We start from the raw sequence: 17,105 nt of genomic DNA, 5'->3' as shown, positions 1-17,105 counted from the left end.
ATCTTCAGAGCCAGGCTCAGTGAGTCCAGTTCTCCTCATGCTTTACTTCTCTCTGACTCCACACTCTGTCGCATGTCACCCACCGGCCTCTTCTGCTTTCCTCTTCTGCTTCTAAGAGCTCACATAATAACATTGGGCCCATCTGGATAATTCAGGATAATCTCCCTGTTTTAAAGATCTGCAAAGTCCCTTCACAGCAGTACCTAGATTAGTATTTCATTGGATAACCAGGAAACGGAAATCTTAGGGGGACATTTTTAGAGTTCTGCCTACCACACTTATTATATTTCCAATACCCTTTTTGATATTTTCAAACATTCTGCTTCCTCATTTTACATTCTGTATTTGATAATTAGAATATCTACTATCTTGTATGTTGGATTCTGTTCCTTTTGTTTATGTTGGCTCTTGCACAATATGCTGGATGTCTTGGCAGATTTGCAAGTTTTTATTATAAACGCAGAAATTCTTTGAGCCTCAGGTTGAAGAAAGTATTCCTTCCTTTGTCAGGTACATGGGAATCCTACCAATCCAGGATTGTTCTAAAATAAAGTTGTAGATTAAGGTTGCCCCCCACACACTTGTATTGAAACTTTTATCCCTATCCTGCGTGGTTATGAACTTTCCAGGGAGATTTTACCCTTCCACCCAGTGCAGAGGCCAAAACATTAAAGTTCCCTTGATGTTTCCTTTTATAGGATGGGTTTTCTTTTATTCCTAGCTAACATTTTTCACTGGGAATATAGTCCTTTGAGACTATATTGAACTCTATATAAGCTTCTATTTAACCCCTAACTTGCTGGAGTCCTAGATTTGTCTCCCATCCCTTTGTTTCCTGTGTACCTATTAAAATAAAATTTAAAATTCTCTTGGTATTAGCAGTTGCCACCTTCAATCCCTGCTTAAATCTCTGCTTCATCATCTTTGTCTTCTGAGAACTTTCACTATTTTCTTGCTGAAATGATAATGTATGTTATACAATATTTTTTATTATTCGGCCTCAAGAAGATCTTCCCCTTCTATCCCCAAGTATCTATATCTCTATACTGTCTTTAAGAAAAGACCCTTTATTTCTTTTTTAAAACCCCATGTCCTTTTCTTCCTAAACAAATGAAGATCCCCATATTTTTAGAAAAAACCTTTTAGTTTCTACTTCAGTTATATGCTGTTTTTTACTGTTTACTCCTAGACTAGTCCGATCTCTCCTCCACAATGGGGACCTTTGTTTCTGATATTTGCATTCCCAAAACTTAGTCAATTTTTACTTTGACTAGAGTGCTTTGTTTGGCAATAACATGGTTAACACTGCTCTGGAATAACAATTTTAACTATTTTCCTTTTTATGTTATGTTACAGTAATAAAATCGTTCCCGTTTGTTTGGATTTACTATTTCACTGCTAATACAACCCTCCCCTCCTACATATAAAAATACTTAATTCAATAAAATCCACACAAAGATAATAGTCATTCATTAACTAAACAGAAAACACTCTGGAATGTGCCATCACAAAGCTTCTTATCAAATATTTAGCCATGGTACAGATATAAAAATATATCTAATAATCTTTTATGTATAACAATATGCAGTACATGTGCTAAGACACAATTAATGTACCATGATATTGCTTTATCAATTTTTGCTAATAGGTTTAATTAGTAACATTGGTGAAAAATGTACTTCCCTACGTCCCAGGCTAAAAAGGAGAGAACAAAGCCTTAGATACCAAGTAAGGTGAAAACAGTGCACTCATTTAAAAGGGAGGAAGTCTGAATTCTAGAGCTGCTGACAGGTACAGAGGCAGTGGGGTGAGTGAAGGGTAGACAAATGCCAGTGAAGTCTTCCAAGCACTTGCATAAACAGACAGTAAATAGGCACTTAGTGAAATTGCTACTATTATCCAGACAAGATCTTATCCTAAATAAAATACTGGGATTTAAAGTGACAAAGATTTCTAGTTAACCTTAAGTAAGGATCAAGATAATAACAAAAACATTATCTACCAGAGAGTGGGAGGACAAAGATTTGTTAGATCATCCGTGAAGACTGCCTTTTGAAACTTTCAAAGACAATATGCAACCCTCAAAGGAACAGAGTTTCAGAACTTGATGTAAATGGAGCAAATGTGAAATGGGTGAGTTAAGTCATTTTTGACATATCATCCAAACATAAAGATGTAGCCAGAGAACTGTATGTCTCACTTAAACAAATTTTGGCTAAGTATTATATTTCCTGTACTCAGCTGGCAGCTGTGGGAAGTTAACTCATTAAAATGATCCAAGCTGAAATGTTTATATCATTTTCTTGAGAACAAAACTTACTCATTACTATTTGAAAAGTCATTTATTTTTTCATAATGAAAATGTATTCATCATGTAATATAATTCAGCAGTGATAAATTGAATGACTAGAAAAAAACGGAAATGTAATAAATAAATGTGCAACATACAACAGGGAAGGGAACAGGTAAACAGTGAACATAGAAGATACACACAAAGAAGCAATATTATATTTTAGGGTTTAAATGGACAAATTTTTTCTTGAAAGTAATGATTAATTTTGCATTGACAAATTAATAAACAGACAAATAATGAACATGGGCAATCTTTTATATATTATCATTTCTTAAAGAAATGTATTCCTTTGAATAACAATCATCTTTACTATACTTATTTTTCAATAAAACTTTATAAGTAATGTCATTTACAAAAATACCAAATCAGATCTGATGACTTTTATGAAAATTAAAAATAGCAAAGGTGGTTTTTAATCTTGTCTTTCATTTTATTTTTAACATGAGAATTGCTGTGTTTTAACTTTTTTATCTTTTCCTAACTGTACACATTTTTTGTTTGTTTGTTTTTGATTGTCATTTTTTCCCCTTTAGTCTAATTTTGGAATGCTAATAGACTCTATTCTCTCACATCCTGAGTGGGAGGAGGCTATTCTTTTACTACTTTTGTTTGAATGTTCAATTCTTTTTTTTCTTTTCGGTTTGCCCATAAATAATTTATTGCTCTCTTTGTAAATAGTTTCAATTTTTCATTCTTTATTTTCCCTCTGGTATTACATTTCAGTGCTGATATAATGGAGTTATGTGACTTTTTTCTATGTCTGTATACACAGTGATAACTCATTTAAATTTCTGAATCTCCTCTTTTTACATATGACAGTGCATATTTCTAAAATAAGATAAACACAAGCAAAACTGTTATACATCTACATAAATGTTAATAGTTTTACCGTTTAGCTTTCTTTTCTAAGTATGGTGTGGTAATGGTGCAAATCACAGCAAGCCTTAGCCATAGCTCTATAAAATATATTTCTCAGTGCACTGAAAGCATAAAAGTATGAATTATATTATTCTAACCAGAGGGTCAAGTAGAAATTAGTCCTTAACCCTGAGTTGTCTGTTGTTTACTGGATATACATTCATCTAAACTTTGGTTTTGCACCACCAATGACCACGGCTTTGGTTTTTCAGAAAACTCCCCTGAACAACATTACAGAAATGATTTATCCAAGTACCTAATTAACTTGTATATTTTATTTTTTATTTATAGCTTCAAGGGAAGTTTCTCAGATAATAAACTGACATTGGAAATGTTACACTGAATCCAGACTCTACGATGAAGCAAATGACCTAATCTCTTTGAAGGTCAAGTTATAAATTATTCTTATGATGAAGCAGGATGCATACAGTCCATGAGCAAAACCACAACCGTGGGCTTCTCGATGAAGGCACTTAGTTGCTCTTTGGTTGTATCTCAAAGGAAATGTGGACTCTGAGTTATGACAGCAGGTTTCCGGTGTTCCCTGGAACCGTAGCAGCTACACCAATGTGTCATCAGTTTTTCAGAGCTAAATTTTGCAGTGAATTCTTAATGGACCCTAAAACTCACCACAGGATGGTCATAGCATTCAGGCTTGTCATGGCATGGTCCCATTGCTAATTGCAGGAGCCCAAGAAGGGTAAGTATTGAGGTCAAACATGGGCACCATCCAGGTGAACACGCCAATCATCACCACAGCGACACCCACGATATTAATGCCAAGTCCAGCTTTAACCTTGAACAGGAAAAAGCAAGTCAGTCTCCCGAAAAACAAACCTATAGAAGAATTAGAACACTTGCAGAAGGCATATGTCAGATGTACATGCTTCCTAAATAATTAGTATCAATTGTTGACTTCATAAAACAAGGAGTTCATCCATTCATGTCAAAAGGCATTTAGTTGGAGAGTCTCACGTTCCTCTTAGGAATATACTGGAGTCATTCTGATTAGGGAAAAATCCCTTTAAAAATCTGTCATTTCATGTTGAATCAAAATTTGAATTTTGTGGTTTTGTACTTCAGGGCATAAGGTTCGGGTCACTGGATCCTTTGTAGTCAATATTATTAATAGTTTACCCTTCAATATTCTCTTATTGAGATTTAATAATGTGACTTCTATTCATCTTTCTTAGAGTTCCCATTTTTCCAGCTCTGATTATCATCATTCTGGCATCCACTAAAACAATCTCAACGTTGTTTTCTAATCATTAAAACAGAGGTTGGCAAATGACTGCCCATGAACTGTTTTTTTGTTGTTGTTTTTTTAACAGGACTTTATTGGAGAATAGTGTGTACTTCCAGGACTTTTTTCCAAGTCAAGTTGTTGTCCTTTCAGTCTTAGTTGTGGAGGGCACAGCTCAGCTCCAGGTCCAATTGCCATTACTAGTTGCAGGGGGCGCAGCCCACCATCCCTTGCAGGAGTCGAGGAATCGAACTGGCAACTTTGTGGTTGAGAGCCTGCGCTCCAACCAACAACTGAGCCATGCAGGAGGCAGCTCAGCTCAAGGTGCGGTATTCAATCTTAGCTGCAGGGGGCGCTGCCCACCGTCCCTTGAGGGACTCGAGGAATTGAACTGGCAACTTTGTGGTAGAGAGCCCACTGGCCCATGCAGCCTTCAGAGTTAGGAGCATGGAGCTCTAACCACCTGAGCCACCGGCCCGGCCTACCCATGAACTGTTTTTGTAAATCGAGTTTTATGGGCCCACAACCATGCTCATTTGTTGGCATATTGTTGTTGGCTGCTTTCATGATACAATGGCGAAACCAAGGAGTTGTGACAGACCATATGGCCCAGAGAGCCTCAAATATTTACTATCTGGCTCTTTACAGAGGAAGCTGCTTGTCTTTGCATTCTCTGTAGTAAAACATGGAGCCCCAAAGCAAAAAGAGGATAGCTAGCAGGGATTATTGTAGAGATCCCCTTTCTGTCCCTGCAAGCCACTCATTTTTTCCAGAAACTTATTTTTATTTTTCTAATTCGCATACATAGGACATTACTTATATTATATTATGCACATTTTCTTTAACCAAATGATATCACACAACTTCTGCATAAAGGCATTTCTAAGTTATGGGCATTTAGGGATAGAAAGCTGTGTGGAAAGGGGGCTGGGACTGACCTTGGAACTGCATTTGCATAGCAAGCTCACGGAATTTACTTTGGGGATATTCTTGTTTGGTTTGGTTTGGAAGTTGGCAATCAAAATTGGGGTGGGGTGGGGACCAGAATATTCTCAAGCTAGTTCTTCATTATTGCTACTTTCATATTTGGCAAAAATGAGCACTTTTTGTCACTTTAATTTTCTATTATTACTTGCTTGTGCTTTCATTTCAGGTGCCACTACCGTGTTTCCCCAAAAATAAGACCTAGCCAGACAATCAGCCCTAACGCATCTTTTAAAGCAAAAATTAATATAAGACCTGGTATATTATATTATATTATATTATATTATATTATATTATATTATATTATATTATATTATACCCGGTATTATATTAAGGTAAAATAAGACTGGGTCTTATATTAATTTTTACTCCAAAAGACGCATTAGAGCTGATGGTCTGGCTAGGTCTTATTTTCGGGGAATTAGAATCAGAACAAGAAAGATGACGTTTCATCAGTCAGACAGTGAGCCCCATGTCTTATGCAGAGCGAATGTCAGTTGCATAAATATTGATGATAGCCAACCACAGTGATGGATTGCTAAGTTTCATTAACCCTAGTTCTTCCTTTCGCCCAGTTCCTGTTAGATCCTGATCTTGACATGTAAGTTTAAGCCACTGTGTTGAGCATAGTCTCTATTCTTCTCCTTCTTCCAGGGCATTACTGATACATTCAATACCTCTGTAGTCATCACTGTACACTCTAATGAAATGTTCCCTTCTGGTTATCACTCTTATAAACAATTCTAGGACCAGTCATGCACTCACATTTGGAAGCAGAACTCAAGCCACATTTTCCTGGTAGCGTGTAAAAGGAGAGATAACCTAAGATATCACCCCAAAACTGCTATTGGGCCTGATGGTATTCTTTCAGCTTACTCACCATGTCCATAACGCTTAGATGGCCGTATGAAAAAACAACAGCATTGGATGGATTTGCTACTGGTAGGAGGAATGCAAATGAGGTACATAGAGTAGACGGTATCAAAATATAAAGAGGGTTCACATGAATGGCTTCAGCCTGTTGGAAAAGGTAAAATGGAGTCTCAGCAAATATTTGAGGTAGGTACCAAGCATCAACATGAGAAAAATTATTATAATAAACTTTCCCAGAAGCAGGTTAAATCTAAAGACATAGAATTGCACACACACACAAATGCAGTTATAACCTGAAGAATATTTTTCAGAAAATGTCTCTTCTATTTGTGTATGTGTTTATTGGTGCCCATTTAAGCATTATAGCTCAGTTTATTTAGAAAATAAAGTATCATTTATCCCAGAAACTAAATAAAAACAGCAACCATTTATTATTTATTTAGTGTTCGGTGCTAAGTATTTATGTATAACACATATAAAGTTTACGTATATTATATAATGTATAAAATAATAAAATACATAAAACTCAATTTTCACAATGACCTTATGAGATGGCTACTATAGCCCCAAATAACAGATGAAGAAACTAAGGCCCAGTAAGATGAAAGTAACTTGTTCAAATGCACAGCTGGCAAGCAGTAGAGCAGAGGTAGGGTTTCAGGTCCTCCTGGCTTCAAAGCTTCTAATTAACTTTACTGCCTCGGTTACGTACATAATTTAACATTTGACTATGCATCATCACAGAAGAAGAGTTACTTACAATTCTTAATTTACAACATAATTTTCTAACTGCTCCATCTTAAAAAATAAAACAACAGAAAAATACAAAATACTATTTTGCCAATTTAAACTCCCTACATTTCTTTTCTAATTTGAAGCCGTAGCTCAAGAATGCCAACAGGTGCCCCTTGAGTTGGTTGCAGAACAATTCCCGAAGGGCAATCCTTCTTAATTTAAAGTGCTTTCCTTTCACCAAGCCCATCTGTCTCAATAAGAAAAAACATTTACTTAAAGCTATTTCTTGTAAGTGCTAGCCAGGTGGGGAGAAGAAGAGAAGACAATCTTTCCCCCTCTCTCTCCTTGCAATTCTGCTTTTTACTTGTTTTTCAAAATTTTTCCCTGGGCAGCAGAGAACTGTGTCTAAGACATTTAATCTTGAAGGCTGAAGGTAAGCCCCTCGCTTTTCACTCACTTGCTAATCACTTACACAAAGCACTTCTCCGAAATTCAGAAATAATCTTCCAGGGAGAAGTGTCAGAGTTACATACTAAATACTAGTATCTAAATACTGACAACTTAAATACTAAAGTTGTCAGGAAACAGTGAAACCCAAAGTCTTACCACTGGAAAGGATTTAAGCAGACCCTCCCATTTATCTGCAAATGAAAAATCTGGGCTAAGAGAAGGTAAGTGGTTAAGATTGTGCTGCTTGAACATGGAAGAAGAGATTTCTCCTGAGTTGAGTTCTCCTAAAAAGTACTAATGCAAATAAAGACCACTCTGTAAGTTACTTATGGGAGGACCATTTAGGCCAAAAAAATATTCCACACCAATATGAGAACAAGCAAAGTAGAACTCTGCTCTTTTGATGAAAAGTATAAATGGAATAAATGAGATACTCACCAATGGAGATAATATTGGGAGAAGGAGAGTAATGGTAGCTGGGTTGCTGGCTACCTCTGTTAAAGATGTGACGAGCAAAGAAGATATCAAAATTATTAGCCATACGGGTAACGAACCTAGAGGAGATAATTTATTTCCTATCCACTTAGATAGTCCTGACTCCTAAAAAAAAAAAAAAAATTGCAATATTTGTTATTCATTAGTAATTCATTTTAACAGACACAATTTAAAATTTAAAAACACATTACGTGCCCTAAGAACTCAGTTTCTGAGATAAAATTGTGATCCCTTATATTTTTCTGTGGTTTGGTAGATCTAGTGTCTGACCCCGAGCTCTCAATTATTCTTGTTTTAACACTACCAACATGCTTTAGGAAGTTTGAATTTTCTCCCACATTTTTTCAATTAAATTTTAATTTTATCTAAATACCGCCTATGTGGACAATTTAACGAGTGGAGTCGTACTGTAGGGCTTTAAGAAAAGAGCAGCCCTCTGCTCTACCTCTCTGTACTCCTAAATTGTGTTTCCCTGAGGCAACAACTTTCAACCCACACTAGTTATTTAGAGCTATGTTTAGATATTTACAGCTATTTTTCAAAATCACATTTTTTCCTAATTTTCAAATGAAGACATCATTTACTGACTTCCTAATATGTTATATGAGGAGGATTCGGCTTTCTTACACCATCCACCATACATACATTTCCTGTCCTCCATTCCCTTATACTCATATATCAATACTTTTGATTAAATCAGTATGTAAAGTTTACCATTATGATTATATCAATAGTGCTCATACCCAACCCACTTAACGTACTGATTATATTTGCTTTTTTTGTAAGTACCTATCACTAATTCTTCAGCATATCCTCCAGTGAAACTGGAAAACTCCCTATAAGTAGACAAACATATCAGGTGACTGTTCATTTTCATTTTCCCTCACAGAGATATCCGTTCTGGAGTATTCTCTCCTTCTGCTCCATCTGGACTAGTCGCCCTTTATATCTACTCTATTGCTGTTCTGAGACCTCCTTTCACTAGTGTACTATAAATTCCCTCCACCTCCCTTTTGTGAGTGAATGCTTTCTTGTTAACTCCTTCGTGCTGGTAGAGCACACTCTTCTATAGTTTTCTGAAAATTGGTGCATGGGAAGTACATTTTTGTTTGTTTGTTTTTTGTTTTTGTTTTTTAGTTTCTGCATGTCTGAAAACCTCCGTATTTTCTTTTTACCCTGTTTTGATAGTTTATCTTTTGTAAAATTCTAAACTTGGAATAATTATCATTCAGCCATTGCTCCATTTCTTGTGGCTTCCAGTTGGGTTCTTTAGAAGACTGATGATATTCTGATCTTTGATTCATTGTACGTAGTACAACAGAAATCAGCTGTACTCAAATTAATAGATATGTTATCCTATTCCCCCTGCTCCAAATGAAAGGGAAAATCCTCCATTTATGTGATTTCTGGGAGCTACTGCATGTATGAGTCTTCATGCCCACGACAAACCAGGGTGGGCGTGTTTTAGAAGAGCACTAATTAAAAGCAGTATATTCTTAGATCAAAAGTTGATAAAACATCCCTAGATATGGATATCAGATATTATATATGTTATTTCTAGTTTTGACTTATATTTTTGTTTTTTAGTTTTGATTTTAGATGAAAATAAACTGCCTACCATCTAAGTCATATTGGCACAAATTCATTCTAGAACAGAACTACTATACTACAAGAATGGATTTTATCTATGTCTGCCTAGATGCTGCTGGAAAAGTTTATACCACATATTGCCCCCCTCTCTGGAAGCCATTGGGATAATATTACCACACCCTGGGTTCCAAAATTCTACATGAGTGCTTTGGCACTGGGCACTCTCAGTGGCTCTCTCAGTCCAGAATCTCAAAGTTCTGGGAAATTTCTTGTATTACTTTGTGAAAATGTCCTTCTATTTTTTTTCCACTTCTCCTTCCCCCCCCCTCTCTTTCTAAAAATCCTATTAGTTGGCAGTTGGATATTTTGGATTGATATCTAGTTTTCTTATCTCTTTTTGTTTTTCACCTTACCTTCTCTTTATCTTTTTGTTCTATTTTCTGGGATAAGTCCAAACTTTATCTTTTAACTTTGCTACTGAATTTAAAAATTTTTGTTACAATATTTCTTATCTTTAGTGGCTGTTATTTTCTGTTTATTCCTTTTCTTTTAAAGTAACATTCTGTTTTGGTTTCTAAACATGGATTTCAAAATCTCTTTGAGACATCAATTTGAGACAAATTTTTGAAGTTTTCTTTTGCTTCATATATTTTTCTTGGTTTTTTTTTTGTGTGTGCATTCCTTTCTTTTTATTCTTTGTTACTGGTTATTGTATCAGAGGCTTTCCCAACCAACTGATGACCCTGGCTGTCTATTCATGTTTAAAATGGAGGCAATAAAATGATGATTGGAGATTCTTTGTGCTTTGGCAAAGATTGTTGAGAGGAAGACATTACTGGAGGTGACTGAACTGCGAGTCAGTATCTCAATTGATTCAGTTTTGTTACAGAGTAAATCCAAATTTTCTACTAGGGAGGAGAGAGAAGAGTTGCCTGTCTACTTAGAACTGGAGAGAGTTTCTGGGAGGCTCACAGCTCCTTTTACACTTTTTAAACCATCCTCCATACTTAGTACTGAGTTTTACCCTCGCTTTCCGTTAGTCTGCTGAAATTTCGGTTTGTTTCTTATTGGCTCATCCTTTTGCAGACTCATCTTCCTCTACTTTTTCTACTGTACAAAGTCAGTTATATTATTTTTCTATTTTTAAATTTCATTAAGAGCTCTCATATGTATTGTTCCTGACGTAAACTCTTTATCTTTATGGATTGACACTTTTTTTGTTCCATTATTGCCGTTTTAGTGGAGAACTGAGGAAAATGGTGTTAAATTTTCCATGTTTAATCTAGGAGAAAAACTTTGAGGAATGTGTGAAAAAAGGAGGATGAGTTATTCACTGAAGAATTGGAACATGACTACCAGGTCATGAGAGTTTAACCATGTTAAAACATAAAAGGGAATTTAAGAGAGAAGGAATTTCAATGAGGTGAATGCTTTCGTAGCTGCTATCTCATGGTTCCCAATTAGCAGGGTTATTCTATTTCTGGGTATTTGCTAAACTAATTACAATTTGGAACAAAATTTTAAAAAATTAACTGTCTCCAAATCTTTGTAAAACCAGTTTCTAGAGGCATATTTGTCCATAGCCATAGTTTTGAAGCTCATGTCTTCAGTCTAACCACTAGAGGTAGAAGTATTCTGGGTATCCCAAAGAAATCTGACTCTATGTAGTACTAGGATTTTCAAAGCAAATTAGACCTACTTTCATGGTTTCCCTAATTCTTCCAGTGAGAGAGACTACTGCATTACACTAAGTTCCCACTTTTTCATTTCCTCAAACTTTACTATTCTAGGGTCTGGCCAATGCTTTTAAAACCACTTTGAGTGTCTGGGTCCAATCCAGACAGATATTCTGGGAAGGAGTGATAAACAAAATTCACATCAATGCCAGAACTGCTGATTCTTATTTTCTCGCAATTCAAATGAGCAGATAAAGGAATGGAAACCAGATATTATTATTGCTGAACTAGAAGAAAAGTGTATTTGTCTTATATTTCTATCATTTACATTTGAGCAGTCTATAAGGCAAGCCAAATCTAGTCTGAAAATGACTTTGTAAGCGGCACTCAGAATTGCACCTATTACTAAATGTCATTGCTGAAAGTTAAGTATATTTGGATACCATGGAAAAAATTCACAATAAAGTCTGAAGCAAAAGTCAGTCTCCCTATAGGTTATTAAGAAGAAAATATAATGCATTTCCGGTCAAGATGGCAGAGTAGGAAAATTCTGTGCTTACATCCTCTCACAATCACATTAAAATTACAACTAAACTACAGAACAATGATCATCAAGAATTGCCTGAAGTCTAGCTGAACCAAAGCCCTACAACTAAAGACACTAAGAAGTCACTGCGAGACTGGTGGGAGGGGCGAAGACACAGAAATGGCTGGTCCCACACCCAGGTGTGACACAAAGAACTGGGAGGGATATCTCAGTTGTGGAGCTCCTCTTCTGGAGGAGTGAGGGGTCCCAGCCCCACATCAGGCTCCACAGGCTAGGGTTTCAGTGATGGAGAGGGAAGTCCCCATAACTTCTGGTTGTGAAAACCAGTGGATATAGTGGCTCAGTGAGATGGAGGGTGGCTGGAGTCGTAGGTGCTCCTCTTAAGTGGCCTGCACATAGACTAACTCTCTGACAGACTCACTTGCTTTGAGCTCCGTGCTGGGGCAGAAGCTTGAAAGACACATATGGGGAGCAACTGAGTTGTCTGGCTTTAGTGCAAAGGCTGGAGGGGCAGCTTTCTCTTGGATGGAGATGCTGCCATATCTGAGTCTCCATCAACATCTCTAACACACTTTGCTCACCCCACCCTGGATATTCTGAGGCCCCACCCCACCCCACCCAACTTTTGGGCCCACTCAAGCTGCTTACAGCGGCTTTTCCATACAAAAGGCCTGCCTTGGCTCATGCTGCGCTTTCCTAAACTCTCTCAAAGGTTCATAAAACCCAAACAAGCAGCATCTGGCATCAGCAGGGCCTGTACTTCTGATTGAGCAGCCCTAAGCCTGGCACTAGTGATAGCTGGCCTTGGTTCATGGCTTGGCCTCTACAGGTACCTCTAATCACAGTATGGGAAGTGGCTATCTGTGGATTGCTTGGTGGCTTATGCCAGGTGATCCCAGGTATGGCACAGGCTGTGGCAAAACTTGACCTGCAGTGGGACCCACTCAGAAGGCCCCAGGGCTGGCATGCCCAGTGACAATCTTCAGACAAAAATGGAGCATCACTTGGCCACCTCCAAAAATGACACACCCAAAGGGAAAACTGGGCAGGCACCAGAGCCCTGCTAAAGCAAATCCTGCTCCATAGAATCAGTCCCTGCCCCACAGCTCCTCCACTGTACACACAGCCAGTCCTCACAACCAATCAACCTGAGGATCAATCCCTTTCATTGTCATGCAGACAACAACCAAGGCTAAAGTGAAACAGGAGGTCACACACAACCAACCAAAGGGACACACCTGGATTGCCTGGCTCAAGTGACCAGAAAGATTGTGCCACTGAGCCCCACAGCACACCTACTACATAAGGCCACTCTTCTAAGACCGGAAGGCATAGCAGCCCTACCTAACACATAAAAACAAACACAGGGAGGCAGGCAAAATGGGGAGACAAAGAAACATGTCTCAAATAGAAGAAGAGAGCAAAGCACCAGAAAAATAACTAAACAAAAGAGAGAAAAGCAAACTACCAAACTCAGAGTTCAAAACAGTGGTTATAAGAATGCTCAGTGATCTCAGGGAGAACGTCAACAGACAGCTAGGAAACATAAAAATGGAGACAGAAAACAGAAAAAAGAAGCAGTCAGAAATACAGAATATGATAACTGAAATGAAGAATACATTAGAGGAAATCAACAGTAGATTAGAGGAAGCAAAGGATCAAATCAGCGATTTAGAAGATAAGGTAGCAGAAAACACCCAATTAGAACAGCAAAAAGAAAAAAATAATAATCTAAATAAATGGGGACAGTTTAAGGGGCCTCTGGGACAACATCAAGCATACCAACATTCGCATCATAGAGGTACTAGAAGGAGAAGAGATAGAGCAAGGAATTGACAACTTATTTGAAGAAATAATGACAAAAAAGTTCCCTAACCTGGAAAAGGAAATAGACATCCATGCCCAGGAAACACAGAAAGTCCCAAACAATATGAACCCAAAGAGGCCCACACCAAGACACATCAGAATATAAGTGCCGAAAGGTAAAGACAAAGAAAGGATCTTAAAAGCAACAAAAGAAAAAAGCAGTTAATTACCTACAAGGGAGCTCCCATAAGACTGATTTCTCAACAGAAACTTTGCAGGCCAGAGAGGATTGACATGAAATATCAGTGATGAAAAAGCAAGGATCTACAACCAAGATTACTCTACCCAGAAAAGCTATCATTTAGAATTAAAGGACAGATAAAGAGCTTCTCAGACAAGAAAAAACTCAAGAAGTTCATCACCACCAAACAGTATTACGAGGAATTTTAGATGGACTTCTTTAAGAGAAAATAAATAAATAAATAAAAGATAAAAATTATGAATAATAAAATGGCAATAACTACATATCAACAATTACTTTAAATGTAAATGGTTTAAATTCTCCAATCAAAAGACATAAGGTAGCTGAATGGATAAGGAAACAAGACCCTTACTTAGGCAGCCTACAAGGGACTCGCTTCGGATAGAAAGACACACATAGACTGAAAGTAAAGAGATAGAAAAAGATATTTCATTAAAATGGGAACAAACAAAAATCTGAGGTAGCAATACCTATACCAGAGAAAATAGACTTTTAAACAAAGGCTATAACATGGGACAAGGAAGGAACAAATAACTTCAATTCTGACTATTTATTTAAAGAAATCCAAAATGCTACTTCAGGGGGACATATGCATCCATATATTCTTTGCAGCATTGTTTACAATAGCCAAGATATGAAGGCAGCCTGGTTTCCCTGAATAGATGAATGGATAAAGAGGAGGTGGTACACATATTCTATGGACTATTTCTCAGCCTTAAAAAAAGAATGAAATCTTGCCATTTGCAACAAATGGATGGACCTAGCGGGTATTGTACTGAGTGGAGTAAGTCAGACAGAGAAAGACAAATGCCATATGATCTTACTTATATGTGGAATCTAAAGAACAAAACAAACAAAACAGAAACAAACTCCTAGATTCAGAGAACATTTTGATGGTTGCCAGATGGGAGGGGGTTTGGGAATGGATGAAAAAGGGGAAGGGATTAAAAAGTACAAATTGGTTGTTATACAGTAGTCATGGGTATGTAGGGTATAGCATAAGGAATATAGTCATTATATTGTAATAACTATTTATGGTGTCAGCTGGGTACTAAACTTATCGGGCTGATACAAGGGAGGAAATTTGGGAGGAAGGGTGAAAAAGAAGAGGAGATTAAGAAGTACAAATTGGTAGTTACAAAATACTCATGAGGATGTAAAATAAAGCATAGGGAATATAGTCAATAATATGGTAATAACTATGTATAGTGCCAGGCGGGTACTAGATTAGTTATGGGGTCACTTCTTGAATTATATAAATATCTAACCACTATTCTGTACACCTGAAATTAATATAAATTAATATTGAATGTCAACTATAATTGAAAAATTTTTAAGGGGGGAAAGGTGAAAGAGAATAAGAGGTTCAAATTTCCATGTATAAAACAAATAATTTTGGGGAATGTAATATACAGCATAAGAAATATAGTTAATGATATTGTGATAGCGTGGTACAGTGTGAGATGGTTGCCTGATTTATCATGGTGATCACTTCTTTAGGTATGTAAATGTTGAATAACTATTATGTACACCTGAAACTAATATAATATTATAGGTTAGCTATATTTAAAAAATAGTTTTTGAAAAATAGAGAAGATTATACTACATTAAGATACTGTGTATGAATGCCTTTTAAAATATAGAGTTCCTAGTTTTGATACATGTTTTTGTTTTCTTTTTAGTGTTAAGCAACATTAAATTAACTCTATTTGGAAAAGTGCATTACTGAAGTATCTCCCAAATGAGCTTAATCATGCAATAACCATTTGGTTCTTCAGAGAGGGCTGAAAATGTGATTTCTTTCAACACAGACTGTTCAAGGGGCAACACTTCCATTTAAATGAACAGTTGAAGCCTAAATCTTAAATAAATGGGGGCGGGGGGAGAAGAGACTAGAACAGGTAATTTTTTGTCTTAAGAAGTATAAAAGTCTAACTTCCCAGAAACTAAAAGACTGGACACAACCTCTTTCTCACCATCCGTTTTAGTTTTATGACTGAATAAGGAATTCAAAAAGCCATAAGCTTTGAGTGTTTCACAGAAGACTAGAAATCAAGAAATAAGAGGTTTTTGATTAGTCAGAGTCGAGGATTTTCATGGAATTTTTGGAGAAGATACTTTTCTTACAGCAATCCTACAATGTACCAGGGCAATACCAAGGGACAAAGATACCCCCCACCCCCCACCCACCCCCAGACTTCTCCTTTGTATCAACTGGATAAATAGGAGAAAGAAATACCAACTCTATTTGTCATGGTGGTTTTACTTCTTCCTAAAATTGGACACAATACAAGGTTAGCCATGGTTATGTGAAATTCTCTCTGGACTTTATTCAGCAAACATGCATTTAATGCCTTTAATGTGCTTAATATGTAAAAAAATAATGTAATAAATACATAATATATTAAGGTACAAATATTTCTTAGTCTCCTTCATTAACAACATTGAAACCATGATATATTTCAGAGAACTCTTAGAGCTACTAAATTCATCATGAAACAGGTAAAAATGTAAAAAAAAAGAAAAATTTCACTAGGAGTCACTGTACATATGTTTTTTATGTAAGTTCTTTCTTACTACGCTAGTCTCACACTATTTCAGGGATTAAAAATTCTAATCTTTGTTATATTTCTTTTGACATGCTGGTGGTATATCATTTTTTAAAAAATGACATTTTATGCTTGCAACTTGTTAAAATTTTTGAACTCTGAACTGGCCCCATCTGTGGGATATGGTTACTCCATGGCTATTGAAATCTGTGTCATTAAAATGATAGGATGAAGTTGAATATACCAAAAGATTGAATGCCTCTGTGCTCTTCTTTGAAACAGCCTAGTTAATTGTTAAATATCTTAGACAAGAATATTACCTCACAGCCATCTGCCAAGGCAAACCCTCCACCAACCAGAATGGCTATATCCCAGGGCATGACTGACTGGAATTCTTTCCAAGTAATCAGTGGAGAGTAATCAAAAGCAACTGCAAAACAAAACCCATACAGTTATACATTGTTTAAAATGTGATAATATGACATTTTTTTCATTATCTTACTAGCTATCTCACAAGAAGTTTTTAATATTCCTATGTTTTTTTTAGATAGGAGATTTGATCTGGAATTTGAACAATTTCTACCTGATTGCAGTGGAACAACATATTATTTTTTAAAAATTCAT

The 17,105-nt window shown here is 36.5% G+C and overlaps 1 protein-coding gene across 2 annotated transcripts in view; it reads right to left on the bottom strand.

The window, feature by feature from the left end:
- Positions 1–2,335: 2,335 nt before the first annotated feature.
- SLC13A1 (solute carrier family 13 member 1) overlaps positions 2,336–17,105 on the bottom strand; it is a 121,438-nt gene continuing 106,668 nt past the window's right edge. For both annotated transcript variants that reach the window (XM_019750080.3, XM_074315658.2), the window contains exons 12-15: positions 16,802–16,911; positions 7,995–8,156; positions 6,379–6,516; positions 2,336–4,067 (exon numbers count right to left, since the gene is read on the bottom strand). In XM_019750080.3, the coding sequence (XP_019605639.3) occupies positions 3,930–4,067; positions 6,379–6,516; positions 7,995–8,156; positions 16,802–16,911 (548 nt within the window). In that variant the 3' untranslated portion in view covers positions 2,336–3,929. The remainder of the gene's footprint in view (positions 4,068–6,378; positions 6,517–7,994; positions 8,157–16,801; positions 16,912–17,105) is intronic.

The sequence above is a fragment of the Rhinolophus sinicus genome, chromosome 8 (assembly GCF_057876585.1).
Source record: "Rhinolophus sinicus isolate RSI-liver-muscle chromosome 8, RSI-T2T, whole genome shotgun sequence".
In the NCBI taxonomy this organism is placed as follows: Eukaryota; Metazoa; Chordata; class Mammalia; order Chiroptera; family Rhinolophidae; genus Rhinolophus; species Rhinolophus sinicus.
Note: the sequence above shows the minus strand (reverse complement) of the source record. Positions and strands in the feature narration are given on the sequence as shown.